This window comes from Priapulus caudatus, unplaced genomic scaffold (assembly GCF_000485595.1).
Source record: "Priapulus caudatus unplaced genomic scaffold, Priapulus_caudatus-5.0.1 Scaffold175, whole genome shotgun sequence".
Classification (NCBI taxonomy): domain Eukaryota; kingdom Metazoa; phylum Priapulida; class Priapulimorpha; order Priapulimorphida; family Priapulidae; genus Priapulus; species Priapulus caudatus.
The window spans coordinates 280,699-307,038 of NW_014577236.1; the positions used below are offsets into that span (position 1 = coordinate 280,699).

At 41.1% G+C, this 26,340-nt stretch overlaps 2 protein-coding genes across 4 annotated transcripts in view; one reads left to right on the forward strand and one right to left on the reverse strand.

The window, feature by feature from the left end:
• Positions 1 to 1,109: 1,109 nt before the first annotated feature.
• On the reverse strand, positions 1,110 to 14,007 carry LOC106806702. The gene is made up of 20 exons (XM_014808717.1): positions 13,895 to 14,007; positions 10,994 to 11,443; positions 10,494 to 10,616; positions 10,025 to 10,212; positions 9,650 to 9,722; positions 9,275 to 9,382; positions 8,842 to 8,965; positions 8,399 to 8,555; positions 8,039 to 8,133; positions 7,397 to 7,528; positions 7,043 to 7,228; positions 6,213 to 6,393; positions 5,838 to 6,060; positions 4,989 to 5,092; positions 4,505 to 4,600; positions 3,997 to 4,142; positions 2,600 to 3,477; positions 2,090 to 2,298; positions 1,744 to 1,871; positions 1,110 to 1,474 (listed from the first exon to the last, which is right to left on the reverse strand). The coding sequence occupies exons 2-20, from the start codon at positions 11,424 to 11,426 to the stop codon at positions 1,360 to 1,362; spliced, it is 3,699 nt and encodes a 1,232-aa protein (XP_014664203.1). The 5' UTR covers positions 11,427 to 11,443; positions 13,895 to 14,007; the 3' UTR covers positions 1,110 to 1,359.
• A 119-nt stretch (positions 14,008 to 14,126) lies between these two features.
• The window catches only part of LOC106806712 (krev interaction trapped protein 1-like), a 61,296-nt gene continuing 49,082 nt past the window's right edge, over positions 14,127 to 26,340 (forward strand). Inside the window, exons 1-2 of one of the 3 annotated variants that reach the window (XM_014808736.1) lie at positions 14,127 to 14,186; positions 24,328 to 24,648. In XM_014808736.1, the coding sequence (XP_014664222.1) occupies positions 24,414 to 24,648 (235 nt within the window). In that variant the 5' untranslated portion in view covers positions 14,127 to 14,186; positions 24,328 to 24,413. Of the gene's footprint in view, positions 14,187 to 20,348; positions 20,434 to 23,646; positions 23,709 to 24,327; positions 24,649 to 26,340 lie in introns of those variants that run through there. The other 2 variants (XM_014808738.1, XM_014808737.1) reach the window with 2 other exon arrangements.

Sequence of the window (26,340 nt, forward strand, 5' to 3'; positions counted from 1 at the left end):
TACACTGCTACTGTTATACTACACTGCTACTGTTATACTACACTGCTACTGTTATACTACACTGCTACTGTTATACTACACTGCTACTGTTATACTACACTGCTACTGTTATACTACACTGCTACACCCTTCATGGACGCGTATCCTGGATCACGTCTCCCTGAACATTACGGGCCTCACTAACCTTGATAATTTTTACCCCTCTTACTGTAGGCATTGGACTTGTTCCTCGTATATTTCCATAGTAAAGATGACCATGAACCTATCTAACCAACATGAGGTACAACATGCTAGGTTGTAAATGCTAATGGGAACAGCCCTTCTTTAGCATAAAAACCGTGTAGGTTAAGCAAATTAAATTTGCTCCACTATAAGTACACATGCACACCCTTGAAACCTTGACCTTCTCTTAATCTTTCAATAACTCAAAAAAATATCACATATGATTGGTCCACAACATTACCTTCGAACGTAAATGCAGATAGATTCCCTTGTAGTTGTAGTAGCAGTTATCTGCATAGGGCCTATTAAGTCAGCTCAGTGAAGTTAGCTCCCGGTTCCCAGTTCCCAGTTCTTTATTCGAATAAGGAACTAATAACTAGGCAAAGCAGTTACCAGTTCCCACTTCCCAGTTCCTTATTCGAATAAGGAACTAGTAACTAGGCAAAGCAGTTACCAGTTCCCAGTTCACAGTTCCTTTTTCGAATAAGGAACTAGTAACTAGGCAAAGCAGTTACCAGTTCCCAGTTCAAAATGCAACATTGAATTGGGAACTGGTAACTAGGCAAAATAGTTACTAGTTACTTATTCGGCCAAATTAACCCTTTGGCACACATTTATTTAATCAGTTACCAGTTTGATACCCAGGTACTTATTCAGTTACCATGCAGTTCGAATTACCAGTTCGAATAAATGTGTGCCAAAGGGTTAATTTGGCCGAATAAGTAACTAGTAACTATTTTGCCTAGTTACTATATCCCAATTCAATGTTGCATTTTGAACTGGGAACTGATAACTGCTTTGCCTAGTTACTAGTTCCTTATTCGAATAAATAACTGGAAACTGGGAACTGGTAACTGATTTGCCTAGTTACTAGTTCCTTATTCGAATAAGGAACTGGTAACTGCTTTGCCTAGTTATTATAGTTCCTTATTCGAATAAGGAACTGGGAACTGGGAGATAACTTCACTGACCCTATTAAGGCCTATATATTAACACAAACCTTCATGCAGTGCCACTGAACATAAGGAATGGTCTTGGCAGCACTAGCGGTAGTGGGAATGCTATATACATGTCATATATTCCCTCTGCTTCAGGATAGGCTGCAAACACATCTCGAATGATCAGAATGACAAACTGTCACTTCTTTTGTAGAGACTTCTTAAGAGCAACGAATCTGTTGTTCAACTTCTCAAAGTCGATGCTTGACCCACCCACAGTGCTGGCTGACACAGAGGGAGAGGGTGAGGGGAGCCTGCAGCGAAAAGAGAATTACAATGCATGAAATCGCGATGCCACCATGCACTAGATGCCGGAATGCGTTACAACTTCGTGTGTAAAATCATTTACAGAGACTATAACGTTGACATAGACATTACACGAGAATTTCTGTTGAAGATTTGCTTGGAAACTCACCGCAGTTTACAGCAAGTTATTACGAGCTTGCTACAAATTCAATTCAAAAGGATCACTCTAAACATCAATATGAAAGCCTACCATGAATACCGTTAATAATATACTTACGACGACATGAGGTCCGAGTCCATTTCTCTAGCTTTTCGTACGAGTCTAATCATACCCTTATTGTTGGTCATTTCCTCTGGAAGCTTGCCGTCAAGAGTTCTTAGATTGAGGTCAATGTATGGAAGTGACTGTATGAATGGGAAAATATGTTTAATTTTTTAGATGAGAGTAAAATCACAAAAATTATCTAATTTCATTTCTGCTAGTCATTAAAAAATAATCTAAAACACCAGGTTATTCGGATCGGGGTCTGATTGCATCTGTCTCAGCCACACGTTTCTGCACACGAGGTAAACGAAGACACTACGTTGTTGGAGTGGACAAGTTGATGATGGTGTCCACGTACTGTAAGTTTTTCGGTGACCCGCTTGCGGTCGAGTCTGCAAGCCATATGCAGTGCTGTCAAGCCTTCCTTGTTCTGAATGTTGACGCAGCTTGGGTCTGCTTGTAGTAGCGCATTGAGGATCTGCACTGAGTCCCTGTACTCCAGCATGCGTTGCAGCGGCGTGCAGCCGTCGCGCGGGTTTGCTCCGCACACATGCGATATCCTATCTCCTAACACGACACAATACCACTGTTTACGCTCACACATTTATATACGACTAACTAATATGTACTACTATCAAGACTACTACTACTACTACTACCTGTCCTGGTTAAATATAAATTGATAATATTATACCGGTTATATACATTGCAGCTAATGTGTATAAGCAATAGTTAGTGAACTCAAAGTCACACATAACTATATATATTTCCACATTACACATAATGACTCTAACCAGTCAGTAGGGTCCCATCAATACTGACACTAGGAACATCTGATGTGCTCTTATTAGTTGCTTAGAAGTCTCACCTCTACAGAATATTGAGGAGTTCAGATGGCTGATGTTGGGGAAGTAGCCGGATAGATTGTACATCGCACTCCTCGCCACCGTGCTCTGGCTCCTGCACACCACATTCTCCGCGGCATCGCGATCGCTAAAGCTGTCGTCTACGAAAAACCTCGGCTGGTACTGCTTCGGGTTCCACATCCACGACGCCTCGACGGCCGCTCCTCGAGCCGCCGGTTGCCTCGCCGGGCGTCTGTCTCGCTCGGGAACGTAGTCCCTGCAGACGACGCGACGGCCTCGCGCATTCGATCCCACGCTGACGGGCAACGACAGCATGAACTCCTGTCGCTTGTTCTTCGATGCCGGACCCGCCGTCTCCGCGGCGAGAGCTCGACGGGGCGGATCCGCGTCGCCGGCGCCGCCACCGCCCGTGGAGCAATGATCACGGTGATCGCGCGGACCCTCGTCCGTGTCGCTGCTGCGAAAGCTCACGTTTCGCAGACCCTGCGTCAGCACCTGCAGCCTGGAGGGCGCGGGCCCGCTGTACTCGGGCGTGCTCGTCATGAAGTCCTTCCTGACGTTGGCGGGAATCGCGGTGGGCCTATAACCGCACCGCGAGCCCCTCGTGCTCTGACTAAACCGCGCCGGCATGTCCGTCGCGGCGGCGGGGTCGGGCCGGCCGCGCGTCTCAGGTCGATAGATCAGCGACTCGTGGAAGGAGGATTTCACGGGTTTCGACGTTGCGTCGGGACCGCTGTCCGACGAGCTGCCGTCGTCGACGATCGCGCTGCGGCGTGCGTGCAGCCAGTGTGGGGAGTGACTGGTGAGCGTGTGACCGCCGTCCACCACCATGCCGGAGTCACTACACAGAGCCTCGTCTTCATCTTCCCACAGTGTCCTGCTAAAATAGGAAGCGTCGGTGACCAAGATGCACACATCACTGCCTGCTAGTGGTTAACCATTTGTTAAAAGCAATTATTCCTGAAATGCGGAACAAACAATTCATGCTGACACACTATAGTAGGTGCAAATTGTAATTATGCCTTTCACCTAACTTTTTAAGAAAGAACTAAAGATGAAATCAATAATTACTACTTAAAGCAATCGGATTCATTAACGTTAGATTTACCATATATATTATTACTTAAATAATATATTAATTGTAGATATACCATCTATCAGTCATAATTTAAATTCATATTTTTGTAAGTTCATAGCAAAATGATATATTGATAAACAGTGTCACACAAGTATACAGTGTCCACAGTATCACATTAACATATAAGCATATAAGTAGTACACACAGTATGGCTAGAAAAATTGCCTGCACATGGTAATCATGCTGATAAAGAGAAGTGATAAATAACCACAAGTTTTGAATCTGGCGTCGACGGTAGTAGCGAACGTTGTAAATGGGTACCTGGAAAAATCACTGCCATCCTCATCACGGACGTCATACACGGCATTGCCCAACAAAAACTTGATGATCTCCAGCGAGGACATTGCGCACGCAACCATTAGTGGAGTGTCGCCCTTCCTGTCTCGCAGGTTGTGGTCAAACCGCGTCTGCAACATCGCGATGACGACTAACGCCAAATCCTCGACTGAACTATCTAACCACCAAATGGAACGGCCCTAACATGCCTAATGGCAACGTTAAAACCGTAGTTCGAAACATACATAAGAAGGTTAGAATACATATATATAATATAGAATATATATAAGAAAGATACATGCAAAAGCACACAACTATTGTAATTGAAGACAATACGTTTAATTAGCTTGCCAGCCTCCAGCAGAGAGATGGTCTGGCATAAAGATTTTAGTGGCCACGTCTCAAACAAATATTAATGGAAGACGATGTAACCAACTGATATCTGGTCAGTCCCTCCAATATACTGGTCAGTGGTCATCCTGATGGCACTCACCTGCCATATTCTGCTGAGCTGGCGCAGAGCCTGTCGGTCACGAATGCAGCTCATAACTTCATCGCTGTGCCTCTTTCGAAATGTCTCAATCAGCACCTGCCAACGGCGAGTGACAACGCAGCGTGAAACCGCATTCTCACTGACATTCGGTCTCAAGGACCGATTTTAGTCCCAGTTAGATCGTGTTCGTGTGGTCATGGGCCGGACATGCGACCATGCACTCACTGTACGCCCAGTCTCATATCATCGTCTAATGTGGGCAGTTACAGTACGACTACATTCACATTATAGCATACATAGATGTAACACGTTGTTTAAACATAGAACACGACATTGCGACAGACCCCAGGCTAGGTTAATGAGATACGTGAGTGGAAAAGATCGCTATGGAAGAACGTATTTAAGGGCAGGAGCAAGGTGAGAGCAAAGTGTCACCCAGTATGCTGGCTATACCCTGCCAGAGTTAGGAGTTGATATAACTTACCTGTACGCCTTGATACTCGTTACAAGCATACAGATTTCCCGATCGATCTAAAAGAGCTGTCGTTGTACCTGCCACAAGCAGAGGCTTCACTATCTTGCTGTAACCTGGAAGGTTACCATTGATCAGGTGACACGTAAATATATATACAATTAATTTATATTGCGGACGAAAAAACGTTCTGACAATTCCAGGATCATTTATGCTAAGAATGTCCGTCTATCTCTTACAGATATTACACATACAGCCGGACATTGTATAATGATGGTATTGGATTTCATGATAACAACCATAATACGAAATTAGTGAAGTATAAAAATTTCATTTTAAAAGTTTAATCCCTTCCTAAACAATAAGAAATTATAGTGACCTAGAGTAATTAACGACTGTCTGCCATGGTCTACGTAACATCTCTGCCCAAATCAAGAAGCCCAGCAACACACAAAGATCAACTACGCAAAATAAAGTCTGGTCGCAATGCACATGTCTAGTAGACAGTGTGAGTCGTTTCGCACACTGAGAAAATCTGAACTCATAACGCTGCAGAGATAAAAATTCGCACCCGGGAGTGGTGACAAGAATGCTGTTAATTACTGCACAGGTAATAATACATAATTTTCATTATTTACATGTATAAACTATGTCACATACAGCGCAAAGAGCCATCGTAATATTATATATCGCAAAACAAATACATTATCATACAAGATCCTCTAGACTCTACCTTGACAACAGACATGCCATTTTTACAAAGGGTTACTGTTACTCGACCACCCACAATTCTAAAGTCTCTTTGTAACAACTGATTCAGAGGCATGCAAGCAAGCCTGCGCGCGTGCTCTCGCAAGGTACCTTTTTCTGCAGCCAGCTGCATTGCGGTGAAACCCTGGCTGTTCCTGGCATTGATGTTGAGCTCACGGGCGTGGCCCTGATGGTGAGTCACCTGGCTTCCGCGGCGGCTGTCACCGTACAGCTGCAGCATGTAGCGTACAACCTCCAGGTGGCCGCGTGCGCATGCGACGTGCAGCGGAGTGCATCGCGTAGACGCATGCGCAGACGCAACATCGCCCCCTCGCTGCGCAGCAACAAATACACACGCAAAGATGACAATAAGCAACACGCTTACATAACTTCACAAACTGAGTAAGAGTAAGTACGCGTTTTCTTATGATAGTGGCAGATCGTGTGAATACGGTCTCATTACGTCAGTCTGGAGGTTAGCCTGACCTCGTAGAGTAGTTTCATGACTTCGATGTGGCCATTTTCAGCAGCGAGGTACATGGGCCAGTCGCCGACCCCACTGCGAGGGTTCACGTTGTCACCGTCTTCCAGTAAGCAGTAGAGCGACTCTGCATCGCCGACCATCGAACACCTGAACAGCTTCGGTGTGACGATCTCCAACTGTCTCCTGTATTAAATGGCTAACGTTACACCAGAAAGCCATAACAGTTTGTGCTTTGAGTAAACTAGGCACACGTAACAGCCTTTGTGGATTGCTTCTTTACCATCAATTATTCTATTATCATCTATCACAAACCATCTGCAGCCTGATGAATCGAGAAAGAAGTTTAGACAAGATTCTAAATTACTGATTAATCTAAATATATGGCAAAACACATAGCTTACAAACTACAGTGGACCCTCGAGATACGAACGGCTCAACATACAAATTTTCGAGATACGAATGACCTCTCGTTGAATGTAAATGTATTCGACAAAACGAATAAAATACAACATACGAACGTCTTACGAATCAGCCAAATCGGAGCATAAGCCTAGCGCGCGCTCTTTCGCTGAGTCAGTTTAAGTACGTGACTAACAGAATGTGGTTGTGCTCTCATTGAATTGCACTTTGCTCGTATGTATATTGCTGTATTGTCCTATATAGGGTTTTGAGATACGGTAATTTTCGAGATAACAAAACAAAATCTCTTGGAACGAATTAAATTCGGTATCTCGGGGGTTCTCACCTGAAATGATTTACACACATTCTGGTGTCAACAACTGCATCGCTTGACACGATATTAACAGCGATGTACCTCTCAATTGGTCATAGCGATTGTGGCCTGTATAGACGAGTAGGGTGTTGGGCGGACCAGCTGGAAGGGCCCGTTGGGGCAAAGCCAGTAAGACACTTAGAAAACTGAAGCATGGTCTCCACAACCTCCAGATGCATGTTCTCCACAGCATGCCACAATGCAATGTAGCCACCAACATCGCCAATACTGGCATCCGCTCCGTATCTACATTCCACAATACCACGATAGCAAATTAGTGGTGTAATTTTGCATGCAAAGGTATTTGATACCATGCAACTAAATTAATATAGATGAATGCTATGATCATTATAATATTTATTGATTAATTATTTACATATGTATAATTTTTAGTATTAGCCAGAGTGACAATACCTGAGCAAGATTTTGACTGGTTCCACATGGCCCTCATTAGCAGCTATCACTAGTGCAGTGCGTCCAGTCTTTGGGTGTTGAGCATTAATCGGACAGTTGTCCATCTCCAACAGGATGCGTAGGTTGGCACACCTATAATATGTTAACATGAACCACAGAATCATCAAATGCCACATGGAACAAGTGAGAATCACTGCTTACATCAGACACATAACATGTAACAACAGACTTGAAACTACATTCCCTGACGAAAAACTGTCATAAATGTTCGTAGACACACTACCAGTTCTTGATTGCCATATCAAAATGTTCCAAAAAGGCCACGTTTTGCACAAACTATCCTTGTGAAGTGATGAAGGTAATTTACAATATGTAAACAAACAGTTCATTTAACACTTACTTGAACGTGCGCATGCGGCCTAGTGAAGGATAGTAGTTTTGTACAACAATGAAAAAACCAAGTTTAAAAAAATAAAATAATAAACTAGCATTGACTTTGTGCATATGTACAAATTTACTATAGTTTACACTAATATGACACCATTGGCACATGGAGTGTCATGTCTGTTCAACAATAGTTTATTGTGTAACAATAGATTGGTAAAGCGCATTCAGATGTGAGCGACATGACTATTGTACTACCTGTTAAATATGACTGCAACCATAATTAGGGTTCTACCATGCTGGTCCACAGAAAACAGATCTGTTGTTTTCACAATTCCTGGCTTCAGATCTTCCTACAATAAAAGCATGGATACAAAGTCACTACTTTGGTATCATTGCTAGAGGGTAGTCATCGAAGAAGTACACACACGCACACACTCGCACACACACTCGCGCACACGCACGCACGCACGCACATACACATACACGCACACACTCATGCAAGCACACACGCACGCACGCACACACGCACGCACGCACACACTCATGCAAGCACACACTCACGCAAGCACACACGCACACATGCACGCACACGTGCACGCACGCACGCACACATACCTGTGTGACAAGGCGCATTAAGCTCTGCACACGATGCAGCCGGTGAGACTCGATGAGCTCTCTGGAGTCCGACGCCCGGCTCTTCGCAGCCACGTCTTCTGCCATGGCCCCGTTCTCATCCTCGATGTTTGCGTCGGCTCCTCTAGTCAGCAGCACACTGCAGCAGTAACCATACAGGTCTCCTTAACAACAGACTGTGGTTACTTCAGCTAGAGAGGAGACATCATTTATTATTATGTACAATCAGCTACTGATTACACGCAATGATTTAGTTTGGTTTTGTCACAATGCAATGTTTTTGATAATATGAAATTATGTTACATGTTACAAAAACTTGCATTGAGTTTACATATTTTAATACTTCAATATTTTAATTAGTATAATTACACTGTTGTATATAGCCCATTAATTTTCAGTTATGACTAATGAATGTGTAAAGTTACCTGGTAACATCTACGTGGTTCATACTAGCTGCATAGTGTAATGCTGTCCAGTTGTTGTGAGGATTGAATCTATTAGGATCCACACCGAACACACAGAGCAACAAGTCGACCAATATGCTGTCACCTGATTTAACAGTTAATAACTCAGAATCATTCGTCTCAAACTGCATAGCTAGATTATTTCTTACAATAGGAGCTTAAACTATAAATCTATACACACTCAAATGTGCCAACGTTTCATAGATTAGCATTTACCTACACAAAATTAAATTTGCCATATAGTATTTACTAAGTATTTACTTTATAACTAAACACACATTACACAAAGTTTCCGCTAATCAAAAACATACTATTGACACACTATGATGCTGGCTAGAAAAGTGTAAAACGATTAAAAAGTTAAAATTATGTAAATGATAAGTACACTACTAACCTGAACAGGCAGCAATAGCAACAGGAGTCAGTCCGTCAGAGTTACAGATGTCGACGTTCACATCAAACATCTCAACCAAGTTCAAAAGAAGAGCAAGCTGTGCCAGACCTGACCAGTATATATAGTTACTATGTATTACATTACTTTAGCATGACAAGTCAATTAGTTTGAATATTGATTTACTCTGATGCTGTCTGATCATACACAATTTTAACCACTTGTCTTATATGGCAACAAATATCAATATAAAACTTACTATTTTTGCACCTGCCACCTGAACAATATTATATTCATAACTTGCATTCAAGCTTGAAAAGGCAAAGCTTTATATTTTGTATAATTATTTTACATGTTTTTATCTCTAAACGCCCATACCTTGCCTGGTAATGGTATGTATCATACAATCACCTACTCCGTCTTTCTCTGAATTGATATTGAACTCATACATCTGAAACACAGCATGCACCAAAAAAAATTAGTCTGATTTCACTAGTTACTCTTGAGTTATAAAATTTGGAATTGCTTACTGTTATCATAATGTAGCTAATCCTTTACCACTAGAGGTTTTTATACTAATCGCAACATATATGTTACTACTGTATGTCTGAATAAACATGGTAGCATCAGGAGTAAATGAATAGCCTCTTAGTGACATGACAGCACACAGATTAACCAACCATACTAACAATATCTCATTGCAACATTTTGTAAATCAACACGAGTTGCTCTAATACCATATAGCAGTATTACCTGCAGCCTATATAGTAGCTCATCACAGCATTCTGGTTTGGCAGCCATACTGAACAACGAATCCCTTTCTTGAAGGCTTGGAATGGACTTCTGCTGGATCTTGTCTTTTGGTGGTGTCTTCAGCACATACTTATACAGCAATGCCCTCCGAACACGAGGACAAAAACACACATCTTCAGCTTTCCTTCCTAACAAATCAATAATGGTTATGTGCATTAATAAACCTACGAGATGGAAAAGATTTTCAAGACAGGGCAAGTTATTTCAGACAGCTATAGCACAGATGTAATATTGTGCTAATATATAATATATAAGCTTATGATACACTGATTTTGCAGTAGGCATATTTGTACATAGCATTTTCTGCATCAGATCAATGTGGGCCTCTGCATGAAATTTTTTAAATTTATATTTGTTAATTCAAATCTGTATGAACTGACAAGAATAGAACCAACTAATTTTGGCTTACCTAACCGGTCATTCAACTTTGTAGAAATTTTTCTCTGCATGAGAAATACAACAGCATCGAGGTTTCTGGATATGCAAGCCACATGCAACATGCTGACCGCATTGTAAAATCGTTGATTAATATCTGAAACAAACATATTATATGGCATATAAGTGATAGTGTGTGCGCGTGCATGATTCAGTTCAAATGAGTACAACTGCACACATCCAAAGGTGAGCATAAGGAACTTATTGACAATACAAGACTAATGTGTGACCATAAGCACTCTTATAGTTGCCAACTTATGTACTAATATGTTGCAAAAATTCAAGTGATGTAAAGCTACTCTGCAAATCTTATATCTATAGCCTTGTACATTTCTAGCAGACACTATTTATGATATTGTATTACTTGTGCAGTAAAACGAACAACCTGCAAACACTAGGGTTGTAAACTATACATATACATGAGACTACAGCAAATACACTGAGACTACATATATAACGGTCTAACATACATACCTAAAATCTTCCCATCAATTAGTATCTTTAGAACATCAACTGGTCCACATCGCAGCACTAGTAGACAAAGGTCTAGCACAGACTGCCTCAGATCAGTAGAAAAGACAGACTCTAGCAGCAGAGGTGTTAACTTATTTCCTTTGGGCCACAGATCCTGAAAGCAGACTCGAGGGTCACCATGCATGTATGCATGAAAGCTCAAGCTCGACCGCCAGAAAATATTGGCTATCGTCTCGTGCACTGGAACTGCTGCCATTGGTGGAGGTTCCTCCATCAGTTCTGACCTGGGAGTGCTGCATTGGGAGTTCACCCTCAAATTGCTGCGCTTCTTGCTGACGATGGGTGAGTGCTCACGATAGTCTAATTCAGCCTGCTCACCGAAATTGTACACGAGGCTAGCAACACTCCACGCCCGAGTACCCATGTTTAGCATGAATTCATCGCTGATACCTGTAGACAAATTGCAAATGTTACCCAACTAATAGAACTGTATACATAATAATTAAGTTATTTTATTTTTTCCTGAATCTCACTCTCTCTCTCTCTCTCTCTCTGAGTCTATGGGAGAATCACAAATTTAGATTGCATTGGATGCAGACCACATTATACTAATTTAGCATGCATCTTTAGCACCGCCTACTGGGCATTATGCTAGACATCTTTTATTCGATATCTAGATGGTTTTTTGCAAAGGCAATTTAGGCTTTCCAATTTCTTACATTTTTTTCATACATATATTTCCAGACAAAACAGGAAAGCAGCAGCTACATAGTAGGCGCATTCATACAAAGTTGATTGTGATTTTATTATCATGAATATAATATGTATATCTGTATTAAATATACATGTTCATCAGGAGTAGATAATAGGAAAGGAGTGTGACTTCAATAAACAAGGAAAATTCGTTATTTACTAGCCTTAGAATACCTATGATTTACTATGCGTAACTCAACCAACTTGAGCTCAAATCGTACACAGTACATTCGCCTAGCATCGTGCGAAATCGTTTCCTCGTATACACCCGCAATCCGGAGATACAGACTAAAACGTACGACACGATTTTCCATTATGTTGCCAGCAAACTGAATGTATAAACCGCCTAACTTAAAACAAAAAGCAGCTACTAGCGAGCCAAACCGCATCGCCGAGGGAGCAAGAGTGCGCAAGAGCTGCCTTTTGCTTCAAGTTAGGTGGTTTATACATTCAGTTTGCTGGCAACATAATGGAAAATCGTGTCCTACGTTTTAGTCTGTATCTCCGGATTGCGGGTGTATACGATGAAACGATTTTGCACGATGCTAGGCGAATGTACTGTGCACGATTTGAGCTCAAGTTGGTTGAGTTACGCATAGTAACTCGTAGGTATTCTAAGGCTAGTAAATGACAAATTTCCCTTGTTTATTGAAGTCACACTCCTTCCCTATTATCTACTTCTGATGTTCATGTTATTAACTACCTACAAAATGTGCATTTTAACTTCATAACAGCCCAGCAAATTAGTAGTGATTGCTGTGAGTTAATTGTTGTGAAGCGCTGTGATGTCACCTGTGCACCAACCGACAGCATCACCTGCCGTAGCCACCTGATATAGTAATTAAGAAGTGACTTCCATGTTATAATATGTTCTAGCCATTTTCTTAGGTTTACAGATTTATTTTCACAGCTGGTAATATTATCTGCAAATTATATTCATTTATTTATTTATTTTATGACGGTACATCACTAAAAGATATATCAACATGAGCTTGCAAGTTCTTCTCCATCAGAAGCATGTTATGGTATCTTTAATTATAGTATTGTATGGTATTGTATAGTATTTTATTGTATTGTATTGTATGTAGTTTTTATGGTAATGTGTAGGGGTACCACATTGCTCCAAGCTTATCCATTATCGCCACAGCCCACAGGCACCTGCATGTGCACCTAGTATAGATGTCAAATCACCCTGGCAGGTCAATCACTACATTATACATATTCCATGTAAGGGATTTGAACATCATAATGTGTAGGAACATACTAGCATAACCTTGGCATTTAGCTACGATAAGTAACATTTATAGCCACCTGAACAGGATTTATGGTAACATGCGATTTTCCACTATTTCGTGCTTTATCAATCGTGCTTTATCAATCGTGCTTTATCAATCGTGCTTTATAATGAGGCGGGCCTAAACAGTGTCAGTATTGCTGAGAGGGTCTATGTCCCCCAGGGTACTGCCGGAACGTACCCTGGGCACGGTCCGGTATACCGGAATGTACCCTGGTACTATCTAATATGCCGGACCGTACCTCGCCTACTCCACTAGAGTCTAGGGAGTCGCCTACGCCTAATCCCTAACCCTAACCATATCAAATAATTACCAGGGTACGTTCCGGTATACCGGACCGTACCCAGGGTACGTTCCGGCAGTACGCTGGAGGACATATAGACCCTATGACTATGACTATGAGCGTCAGTATTTGCACATTTCGAAACAGAACATACTTTCGCAGCTGTAGCCCTTCAATCACTACACTACAACCTTGTGACGGAATGAAGGGCTAGAGGATAGCATAGCTACTGGCTACATGGGTAAAAACGTTCGCGGGCTACGTAAGTAGAGCTATGTATTTGTATTTCGTCATTTTGTGGTTAAATGCGCATATTCTGTGTAGCGGGCCTACCGCTTACACTATGTCTATTGCCAGCGCCATGTAGCCCTGGAGACCTTGAGGCTTTCAACCACCGTGCCAAGTCCTGTGTGCTGCAGTGGCTGGGCCGAGTGTAGTGTAGTGACCCGAGATTAAGAAGAGTGGGCGAGAAGAAGAAGACCGCGTACACTGTCACTGTGACTGTGACTGTTTTACTAAAAGTTTTAGTGTTTATCATTCATGTTTATCATGCTAACGACGTTACGTTACCGTTTCCGGTCCTGGTAATCGTTCTGATTGTATCACTGCTTTTACTGGTTAGTGAAGCATGCTACATATTAGTTTTAGTTTTATTACATATCCTCCAGATTCTTCCTTGACGAATCTTTTGACGACTGTCGAATCTTATGACGACAAAATAATTTGAGATGGTACAGCTAACTTGAGGGCTTGAGCATTGTGACCGAAAATTGACCTTTCGATGAATGTGCTGTTGTTTAGTTTGTTGAGGTGAGATCTCGCGAGGCATGCCGCAAATGCAAAGAAGATTTGTCAACTGGAGGTATGTATGAAAGCTCTTTTCAATATTTTTATCGATAAAATCTGTTCTTAAATATATGTGACTAATGACTTTAAAGTTATGTTTGATTTCGTTATCTCCCAATGACTATTTATTTTACGTAATTGCGCACGATTTATTTTGGATTCGGTTGTAATGAATTATGAAGCACAACGCGTAGGAATAATAACTATAGACTACCAATACCATGAACACATCGGTTCAAGCCTACTTTACTTAGTCTTTAGGACTCCGAATTTTAATGATGGTGAGTGATAGGCTTATGTCATCAAGTCAGGCTTAGGGGGTATTGTGTTAGTTCCTGCACACAATCTACCTAATAAGCTACACCACTTGATTACCTCCAAAAATATAAGTGGCACTGGCAGGGCAGTAAAATAAAGTTTTAAAAAGTGGATTGACTTGGCATTTTTAGTGTTTTACCCAATAATTTTACACCTATGCACAAATTGCAGAGAGTGTTTCGGTGCCAAATGTGATTTGGGAGATGTGATCCTAGCTGTTTGCCACATATCAAGTTGAGACATTTTTGATCCAACTATTTTACTTTGCAATGCGAGCTCATCCATTTCTGTAGTAAATGTGGTGTAGGTAGAATGTGGAGGTGGTATAGGTTGAAGGGAGGCTGTGTGCAGGATATAAGACTCTACCCGGATTAGGTTTAGGTTAGGGCTAGGATCGTGGGTTATGGTTACGGATGGGGTGATGATGATACTGATTTACGTATCAGGGTCCCAAATTGGGCTTGAGGATGAGCTAACATGTTTATGGTAGCACAGATACACCACCGATTTTCGAGCAGTCGATGATCCAGCATCTATTTTAGTCCGGTCAAAATTACAAAAGGGCACTTGAAATTTACACGACTGCCAGGCCAGTTTAATACGCGACCACAGGTGGCGTTGTATGTAGCACATGCTAGACTTGTTTACAGTAAATATTTTGGTCATGACCTGACGTTGATTGATACCTGTACCTGTACATTTAATATTTGTTTAATTTAAGTTTCTAGCCATCCATGATGCTTTAGAGACATGGGAGGAGTATAATTAGTGGGTCCAGATTGTATTGTTGACTATACTATAATATATACTACATGACCTTTGTTGATTCGGCAAGAATTTGGAACCAAGAGTGCCGAAAAGTCGGTGGTATACCTGTACTTGTAGTACATGTACCATTATGACTCTCGAGTACATTGTATGCACACAGGTTACAGTGAGTAGTCTCCCGTTCAATGTACATCTAGCATCACAACAGCAAATGTAAACATGATGAGAATGTGTGATGCGTAAATTGCGTCGTGATGAAAGATATGGCTCTGTAATTAGTAATTAGTCCGAAGAAATCATTTTCGTTGAGCTAGCACTTTTATCGCTATTACTTACAGCTTACAAGTATCTGTTACATGCCACGTTCAACCACATGATTAAGTTCATGGCTTGGTTAGATTCATTGGCGGATGCTGGAATGGGTAAAAGGGGGAGTGGGTACTTGGGTCCTGTCACAAATTTGAGTGCTTCAGATGACTTCACTGGCCTCCAGCGAATACTAAATTTGGGGGAGGGGGAAACAAGTAAGGTGGAGGTTTAAAATGTTTAAATAACTACTTTGGATTTTTCCCCACTTTTTCTGATATTGATTCTTGGATGGAAGCAGGGAACCTGATAGCGCCCTAGATCTGCCATTGGATAGAGCATGGGAATTTGGTACACCTTGATATACTTGTTATAATTCTCTCACCTCTGTTATTTACAAATTGCAACTCTGTGAATTTGGTACATGATGTTATGTCATGCATTATTACACGCAAGCTCATACCTGTACAAAATTATCACCCATAATTTCCATCCTAATGACAATGTAATGTTGACAGTACTCATTATGTTTCTTATTATTAATTGGAAGGTCACTATTAATATTCACTGTACATAGTATCAAGAGCGTATTAAGAAGCTTCTTAATACGCTCTTGATAGTATACTGGCATGATAGGATCAGGAGTGAATAATAGAGATATAATAATCTCTATTATTCACTCCTGATAGGATGTACAATAATTTCTGTTAAATGCAGTAATACAGCACATTACAAGGTAAGGCATTCTATAAAAACCATTGATAATGAGAAAATCTGTAACATGAATCATGTATTCCTATTGACTTCTATTATAAAATTGGATATATGGTTTCTTATGGAAAATTATTTACATAACTAATGAAGTAGAAGAACAAAAATTTTATGAATGCAAAAAAACAAGATTTTTGGTATATATTGATTATTCAATGATGTACCAAGGTACCATGCTAAGACTGGGAGGGAGGAGTTTGTAATACGAATTACTGGGAGAGAGCGGGAGGAGTACTGCTGGCTAGAGGATACCAGCTGGCTTGCTTTTGTTATCAATATTATTGTAGGGCTTGGGTGTTTTAGACTCTTACCTGCAGGCCAAAGATTATCTAATGTCGGCTGCCGATGGGGACTCCCTTTGTACAGCTCCTTGAAGCAGCTGTGATCTGCTCTTGAACATGTATCTATGTAACATATATACCTGTGGCATATACTGGATGCAGGGAGATGGATGATTGAAGGAACAGGTGCATTTTATAAACATTGCACGTATATATAGCAAACTGCCTATTAGGGTAACAGTATGTTACGTGTCAGAGTTGATGCCTCCTGTGTTGGCAGCTGGCTGCATATTTATTACATTTAAATAAGGTTACTGTATAGCAATCGAGCATGTACCACTTTTTGAGTAAAAAATTTCTACCCATTCTTTTGAAAAATTACGTAAGAGCGAATTTTCGTTTCGTATCACAAGTAAATGGCCATCATTTTCAAATTACGTATGTGCAAATTTATGCACTCCCGTTGTTGTAACGTGAGGTATTACTGTACTGGAGTAACATTGTCGTGCTACTGCAGCCAGTGTGGCCATTAAAAATACATTCAAAGCGCTAGCTATAAGCCTATAATATCTCTGCAATTTTTGCATTTATAGTACAGTTTGGCCGCAGAGTTCTGCTGCTATTATTTGCTATTATTGAGCAACAAGTTTTGGTAGCATTCTGACCATATTGGTTTTTAATATTTATAATGTGGCTTGTAAGGCAACCCGCAGTGAAATCTGACACAAGTCTATTAAAAGTTAGTATACATATTAAAATGTGTGCTGACATTTTCATAAGGTTGCTATACAATGGCACTAGTTTCAAGCTCATTGCAGCTGACTATGTCTTTGCCAATAACTTTTTTACTCGGTCAAATTTATGATTTGCTAGTTTAGCTAGCTGATCTAGGTGATATTCTTAAATTTTAAAATGAGCTCCCTGCTGGTGTCTTTATTGACTCTGCGGAAATGCCCAAAACGATTGGCCACAAATGCTTACTTATAAATTACAGTGGGGTTGTTGTAGCTTGTGATATTCAAAAAGTAAAAATTCCTTTCTGTTCATCATTGTAATTAGTTGCAGCACGGTTCATGCACACATGTATCGGGTTCCTCTTCAAGGTAGTGTAATAATGCCTACTATCGGCGACTCCCTTTTGCTGCAGGCAATTCGCTAGTCTAGTGGAAGAAGGGTAAGCTTTCTTTCTATAGATGCAACATCTGCAATGCTGGTATGAACAGGCAGCGAAAGTTACTCTTTTGTGGTGCAACAATTTCCCTGCTATGCTTGCTTTTATCAGTAATTCTTTTCTAAGATAACATCATTCAGGTTATAGATTTTGTGGAATTTTCATAATTTCGTCATGCAAAAAATTATCAGTAGTCAAATGGATGAAAGAAAATATGTTGCTTAGCCCACGTTTGTAGCTACTAACTATATAAGATTAGCTTTATGCTAAGCATAAAATATGGTATGTTTCGTCAAGCAGTTGTTAATTAATACAAGATAGGTTAGTTAAAGTATAGAAGTGCCTTACTGCCTGGTGTATACATATGGCGATCTTATTTAAATATGCATTGATGGAGGAAATTCGAGCGCGTCATAAATCAAGCAGAATTTTTTGGAAATAATACGATTAGCTTATGTTTTGAAAGCATTGTTGCATAATTTAGGAATACTATGAGAACAACTATCCTGGAAAACGAAAAGGTCTGAGGTGGTCGTTGCTATATTTTTTCTGCCATCTAACATTATTACCCACGTTGTTTTGCTCTCGTTCCTGCCTGGGGTTTCGTTTGGGAAAAGGGCGTTTTTTTGTTTAGAAATATCAGCTGTGAACGCCCGAATGTGACAGATCCACAGTCCAGTGGCGAGTGAAAATACGCCGAGCTAATATTTGTCTAACAGCTCCGTCTGTCTTATCGCGGCCACAGGTCGGCATCTTTGTCTGTTCATTCATCGGACAAAACTAAGCGAGCGATTTGTGTCGTGTCGTGTGGGGTTGCTTCAGCACAGCCAATTCATTTTATCTGTGTCAGGCTTTTTTTCTCAGCAAGTTTTTTTTTGCTTTAAGTATCCTTCCTTGTGAAGAGAGGATCACCCCAGTTCACTAGCCTCTGAACCACCCAACTAAACTATAATGCTTGGTATAGAATATACTGTGCATATTTTGAAGGGTGGATCAATATTTGATATATATATTGTATATATACGTTATATCAAGAGCTAATAATAGGTATTATTAGCTCTTGGTTATAATATATATATATATATATAGCGAGTCAGCCAGACCTCCGCAAATACGAGCGGAAATTGTGGTAAACTGACTTGTGTGTTTTAAAATTAGCTGAGGTGGTCCACCCAGCTAGCTATCTATAATATTTTAATGCCCCTGTTTGCTGTGAATTGCTCTGCACGCGCGGCGTCGGCCATCGGAAATTCTCGGCTGCGTTCTGCTGGCAATCCGCGTGCAGCAACGCAGACCGAGTGCACATCATATAGATTAGAACGCGCGTTGTTGAGGTATACGCCCTGCCTTGAATGTAAATATGGGCTTTGGGTGTGGTTGCAACTAGGCGTTGTGGAGACAATGAATGAACTTTGTCCCTGTGTGTACACACTGTACGCAGTAGCTGCTGTTGCTGCTGCTGCTGCTGCTGCTGCTCATAACCTGTGTTATGGAGTATGTATGTATATTGCTATCTTAGTTTGAACGCTGACCAATGACTGATAGGAGTGATCGATGAACTGTGAAGTTTTGTGTACAGAAAAACCTACTAGTGCCCCGCCCTAGCTCGTTTATTACTGCTGTTGGTCATAGATCGTAAACGTTCGCACACGCACAGAATATTTTTTCATGCGTTCATGTTATATGTACTGCACAATTTATATGCAGTGAGTCTATGGAATTTGACTATGAGTATTTCTTATTCAGTTTGCTGATGTCTTACATTTCTCCCAAAGATGTTGTTTATACGATAACATAAGTTTCAGGCAGGAAGAAGTTGGTAAATTGTACCACACGTGAATGGTTGGTGCCTGTACATTTGTTGTTGTTTTTTAAACAAAATATTGAGTAGTACGTTTGCAATGCAAGATTTCGTGTTCGTGCTTGGGTGTGTGCGGGCTGTGTGTGTGTGTGTGTGTGTGTGTGTGTGTGTGTGTGCGTGCGTGCGTGCGTGCGTGCGTGTAAATTGCGACAAATTCATCACGTATTTTGATGTTATACGCAAACAAGACCTAGATTGCACATTATCAACGCTGACTGAATGACCCCAGTGATTAACGCGTGCGTTCGCAGCGCATCCTTTCACTTTAGACTGCTTCTGGCTACGGACATGCCAGCTCGCTGCCCGTGGAGTTTCCTTGTGGCTTGTTGGCAGTCTAACGCGTGATCTCCGTACGGGCGTCTGCTCTCGAGGCGCTCGCTGGCTTCGGCTTGAATTCAGGGTGGGGGCTCCACTTAACACCAGCGCGTAGCGTCTGGCAGGTTGCGTGCGCTCGGCAGATGGTTGGCTGTGTGCGCCGCCCGCCGCTTGGCAGTCCCGTCCCCCCTTCGCTGGCATCTGCGTGCTTCCAAGCGTTAGATGAACGCGCGCACGTGGGTCAACACAGGCGCCTTCTTTGTAGGGCGAATAGCACGCAGGCGATAGCATTCGCCGGCTCGTGGCCGTTGGAGATACCGGCAAGTGTCACATGAAATACGAGATTCTCGGCTGCTCCCGGGGAAGGTCTATTTGGCGTCGTTCGCCGTGCCCGTTCGTTTGTAAAATCTACACGTGTGGCAGGAGATCACGCTTTGACGAATTAACCGACTAGTGAAGAATCGATGAGCCAGTATGTACACATGTGGCGGTGCTTGCACGTTTTTTTGTCTTTGAATTGCGTGTGTGACATTTCGAAGCAACATTTAAATCCAGCGTAAAATGCTATTAACAACTTATCATGTTGTAAATGTATAACATATGATACAGTGTAAATACTGAGTATTGATACATAATGTCAGCTTGCGTGTTTTTCTTGCAGGTAATGCTTCTTTAATCGCAATATTAGCCTGGTACCATTTATATGTACTATAGTTATTAGTTAAATATACATACTATAGTATATTCTGGTATATAGTATAGTATGATATGGTATGGTATCAGGAGTGTATAATATAGATTCTATCTAAGATGTATATATTATACTGTAGTCTGTATATAACAATGTAATATAGATATGTTATACATTCCTGGTGGTATCGTATGATATGGTATGGTATGGCATGGCATGGCATAGCATAGCTTAGCATAGTGTAGAAGTTATGTTGCGTAGTACTAGATATAATAAACTGTGATAAACCGTGAGAGCAAGGGTAACCTTGCTTACGGGGCTGCGTCATATATTTTCTATGGGGTTTGTTGGTGTTCTGAACACAAATTAAACAAATTATTAATATCATATAGCGCCAAGAAATGGTCAGACATCGAAAGACCGTGTGCATTTGCGTTAGTCTCGTAGCCCGATTATACTACATAGCATAGCTAGTACTGCGTAAATTGTTTCGAGATTCTGTTATCACTCAGTGATTCTGCGAGAATTAATTCTATTTTAAGAATTCAGGTAACTGTTTGTAGGTCTAGGATTGTCTGTATATCACGACCACACGAAGCTGTCTACGGCAATTGTTATTGGTCTCTAATACCCAAATTTATTATTATAGGTTTAGGAACAAATGAATGTTGCCAGCGATGCAACAATCAATTCCTTTATCGTAAACGCGGATAATGTGCCTACTGACTGATTGAGAATGAATGCTTTCCCATTCTCGTTGCTCTATTTTTCTCATTCTTACTCTGTTATGCGTAAGTTGGACAGCCAATCACAGCTAATGCAGGCGAGAAATATGACTTATTTGTAAACTCGTGCCACAACAATTTGTAGAGGGGGGTGGCTGTTAAGTATAACGAATTTTTTAGATCGGATATAATAAAATTGTGTATTCTAAGCTCGAGTGAACCTTTTAAGATCGTAAAATTGAAAGGCGTAACCGACAGTATTACATAATCTGTCATGTGTTAAATTATCTCCTAAATGCCTAGATGTATAACCGCCGGATATTGGAAAAATAGATATTTGACTCGGGTGGTCGCATATATTCCACGCCTGTTAAAGCACTCATTTAGGATTTCTTATATCTACTTTGTATGGGAGTGATCACGAGGGGGGGGACGCTTGGTTTTGAAATGAAGTAAGTCTTGCGTGTTTTGACCTTTCCGGTATGGCGTCAAATAGAGACGCGTAGTGAAATTTCTCTGAAATATTCGTGCATGCTAATGCTACGTTTTCTCCATGAACGGTCTTACATCGAAAGACCATAATTGTGCATTGAAGCTATAGTCTCGCAGCCTGTCTGCATGGCTACTGATACGTGTGATTTCTAGCTGCTATTGTCACGATAAACAAGATATCACCAGGAGTAGATAATAGAGTCTCTATTATCTACTCCTGATATCACTGTGCGTGGCATTTTACGCGTCACACTATAGTATAGATTTATAATACATATAATATATATATATATATATAATAATAATAATAATAATACATAATAAGTGTGTGTGTGCGTGAGTGCGTGCGTGTGTGGTATCTAGATTGACTCCATAAGTCGTTGATTGTATCAACCAGTTACCTTTGTGGCACTTGTTCGTGGCGGAAGCTATAGGGAGCCAGTTTGTCAGGCACTTATAGATTCTTAGTGTATACATTCCTTATCAGCTCTGAATAGCGAGTTCTCAAGTTGTATTTATTCGTAGGGTCACCGGAACCATTATTGCTCTAGTATATGCGCTATTTTAGGCATATGAAATATCAGGTCATCTAATTTTACGATGGGCATTATCAGTTTTATCACCTAGTTGATTTACGCATGATAGTGATGATATGTTAGTACAATAGTTTCGTAGTTCACGCGCTCGTCAGAATGACACTTGCCAGTGTTATTGTTAAGATCAAGAGCTAATAATAGCAAGATAATACCTAGGTATATTAAAGGTACACTGTATTATTAGCTCTTGTTAAGATTATAGTGTAAAGATTATAATACGTTCCGCGGCTGTACTTCTAAAGACTGAGCGGCTGTACTGTCACTGTGGACTTCTCCCTCCCGGATCTGCCCCCATCAGCAAAAAACACTTACACATTTTTTACGTCTTGCCTAATCATCGTCTTATCTAGAATTCACTGCTGAAGAGAGCGTGGCTGGTGAGAAGATCGCTGACTTGAGATGGTTGTTGGGCGGCTGCCAGGTCCCATATACGTGCTCACAATGCAGCCACATCCTCCCTCTAGCTCTGTTAACATGGTGAACCCTGTTTTGCATGGTTCTGGATCCGCCCTGATATAGAGATAGATATTGATACATAGTGTAGAAATGAGGATGTGAGGTCTCTACATTTCCATACTATATTATCAGGAGTTAATGAGACAAACACCCTCAACATCCTCAACATCAATTAAGTTTGTCTCATTAACTCCTGATATTATCAGGAGTAGATATAATAGGGAAAATTCCCTATTATCTACTCCTGATATTATCCAAATAATAATATGGTGTGTAAATATCGGGCACTTTGTAACACTCGATACACAGTCATGGTGGCAACGTTTCCTGCGTTAGGAACATAGCACGGGCACGTTTTTCTGCGGTTTTTTTTATCACTTCCTTCCCGCTCGCCTAGTATTTAGCCTATACGGTTCAGGGGCAGTCAGTTGTGAGTTGCATAGCGGCTGATGACTGAGGCGCGTAGGTATTTCATACGCGTGCATCATCGTTGCGCTGTACAGTAGTGTGCCAGTGGGCGGAGGGTGATGGGGAACTTCAGTTGAAATGTTATTAGACACACATGTAGCATTTGTGATTCACCTTGCATCCGCACAGGAAGACTGACTGCTCGCCATTAATGATTTCTAAGAAACCCGAGGTCACTAATGCCCCCCTCCCCACACACACACTAACTCGTTACGACAGAACGCAGGCTTGGGAATTTTGCAGCGTGTGAAAGATTACTGGACAAAAATTCATCGTATTTGTGTGTTTAAATGCCTTAAAGCTACTAACAGTATTAAAGGTATGCGTGGGTACGTGCGTGCGCGCGTGCGTGTGTGTGTGCGTGAGTACGTGCGTGCGTATGTGTGTTGTGTCTGTGTGTGCGTGTGCGCGCGCGTGTGTGGGTGTGTGTGTGCGTGCGTGCGTGCGTGCGTGTGTGCGCGTGTGTGTGTGTGTGCAAAGATGAATATGTCATATACAGTATTGTGTATAGTTCTTTCAACGTAATACGATTTCTCAAGTGGCCCAAGTGGCAGCTGTATAGACCCAACCAGAATTCATAGACATTTAGTCACAAAATGATAATCCACTCTTCTAAACTAGATTTTGGACAGCAACGAGTTGTATCAGTAGTGGATTTTTGGAAGGTCTCCATGTGCGTGTGTGTATGACAGAGAAAGTTGAAGTGATTCTTCAGATTGACTAACCTCGCAATAACAACCCACTAGCTCTGTCATTGCCAGGGATTCATGTGTGCACGCATACGATGAGTACTTGTAAATTCTTCGTGTGCCACTCGCTCTGAATAAACTGCTGACACGCACCACGCACGCACGACCGCGCATTTATTTACATTTATAATATAAATATATATTAATCGTCCCGCTGTACAGCGCTGATATCAAATGTGATTTTTGTAGGTAACCGACACTTGGGCAAGTGCACCCATGGATGCTATGTGTGCTGCCTACACTGCGCAAGATAGCTCAAGTTTCCATCGCGTATTATGGATGTGTGCATAGTCGTGCTGCGGCCCGGCCGCAGCATCAGCACACAGGTCGGCTTCGCGCTCGAATTCCGGCCAAAACATTACGACCTGCTGCTGGTCGATCACAAGGTGACGGACAGAAACAAGCAGACGCGCCAGCTGCCCAAGTTTGTGTGCTACGAGGAGGATGTCGATCTAGCCGCTCTCAACTACCTCGCCACGTTCACGGGCGTCAACGGAAATGGTCTCTCAGGTAGGGTGCCGGAGGGCTGCCTTGCTCTTGCCATCGCGTTTGCCGCTGTCTCTTGTTTACAGCGGTGAACGGTGGCTATGGTTTTGATGTCGCTTGTTTGTTATGCTGTTGTTGTGCGTTTTTACGCTTTTGTGTGTTTATGTTTTTGTTTGTTTTGTTTTGTTATGCTGCTGTGTGTTTGATTTGTTTTTGTTGTTGTGTTTGTTGTTGTTGTGTGTTTGTTATGTTGTTGTTGTTGTTGTTTTTTGTTGTGTTTTGTGTGTGTTGCTGTTGTTGTTGTTGCTGCTGTTGTTGTGTTTGTTATGTTGTTGTTATGTGCACGTTTTAACCAAGCTGGCGCATTGTGTATGGATCTTAATTTTCTTTCTTTGCAGCACCGTGAACCAATTTTTTGCAATAATTCATTATAAAATTAATTTCTAAAAAATTCCAATATAACCAAATGTTACATTGTTTGAGTTGAGAGCTATATGATATCAGGGAGATTCGTGCTAATGGGAATGTCATTTCTGAATAAATTATGTTCGCGAGGAGTCTTCATAGATGATAGTATAAGGGAGTTAATAATGATGATAGTCTATATGTCAATATTAACCCCTGATAGTATATGGACTCCCACCTTGAAGTGTTTCGAAGTTTAGCCAAGACTTGAACCATAGAAGTTATGTTGTAGCCACCAACGATAAACTATTATTACTTATTAGTGCCCACCTTATATATCAAGTGCTAATTCAAAACCAGATCCTTTTCATAAAAAAACTAAAACACGCGTTTCTTAGACCGATGGACTATGTTGCATAGATGCAACTGTAATTTGGTAGATGGTAAATGTAACAATATCACCACCATTGTTTATGTTTATTTATCGCATTTTGCAAAGGTGATAAGTGCCAGCGGAAGCCCCGACTATAGTACTGAATAAATAATCGTAATAATTACTCCTAATAATTTCGTGATTGACCATCGCTAAGATGCTCTTCTTAAAAGAATATTTAATGTAGCCAAAACCACTGAGTTCTATTGCATAACATAGAGATGTAGATTGCTAGGGCAAAAGAGGCATACTATCAGGATTCAAGAGTGTATAATAATAGATATTATTATTATTAGGTCTATTATTATTCACTCCTGACGTTATCACTGCTTATAATGGAGAATTATATGTGTATGAATGTGTGTATCACTGCAGTGACAAACAAACCCACCCTACAGTACAATTATATAAGCCAGTGCAATTATATAATGAGTAGGTTTATTAGTGTACATAATGCTAAATGTCAGTCGCTTGCTACTCGTGTATAAATCGGGCAGATGGGTTCAGAGGTAATTATATATAACCGGCCTGCTTATAATTACTCAGACCCCACGTCGGGGTGGCCAGACAAATCAGCTGTATGCAAGAATTGACTACAACTATAGTACTAGTCTACAAGTATACAAAATCGTTTTGTCCATGGAATGAAATAGAAACGTGATAGACGCACGCGTGTAGGTATGCCAGTTCGTGACATTGGCTACGCCTGCCCGTGTGTATCAAGTTAAAGCCCACCTGCACGCAGACATGAACTTGTCTGGGTGTGGCTGCTAAATGCTTGTCTTTTTATTCGATGATTTGTGCTGTTTACTAAATAATTTATGAGCTTGATCAAAGCCATAGTGAATGGGTACTTTCATTTTAATAGGGTGAGATGC

What these genes read in the sequence shown, in the direction of transcription:
- LOC106806702 (XM_014808717.1), bottom strand. Translation starts at nt 11,426, where the DNA reads ATGCTAAACATGGGTACTCGGGCGTGGAGTGTTGCTAGCCTCGTGTAC. An exon ending in AAAGTTGAATGACCGGTTAG is followed by an intron (nt 10,213 to 10,493) that starts GTAAGCCAAAAT and finishes TTGATTTGTTAG; the next exon opens with GAAGGAAAGCTGAAGATGTG. An exon ending in TCATGAAACTACTCTACGAG is followed by an intron (nt 6,061 to 6,212) that starts GTCAGGCTAACC and finishes GTTGCTGCGCAG; the next exon opens with CGAGGGGGCGATGTTGCGTC.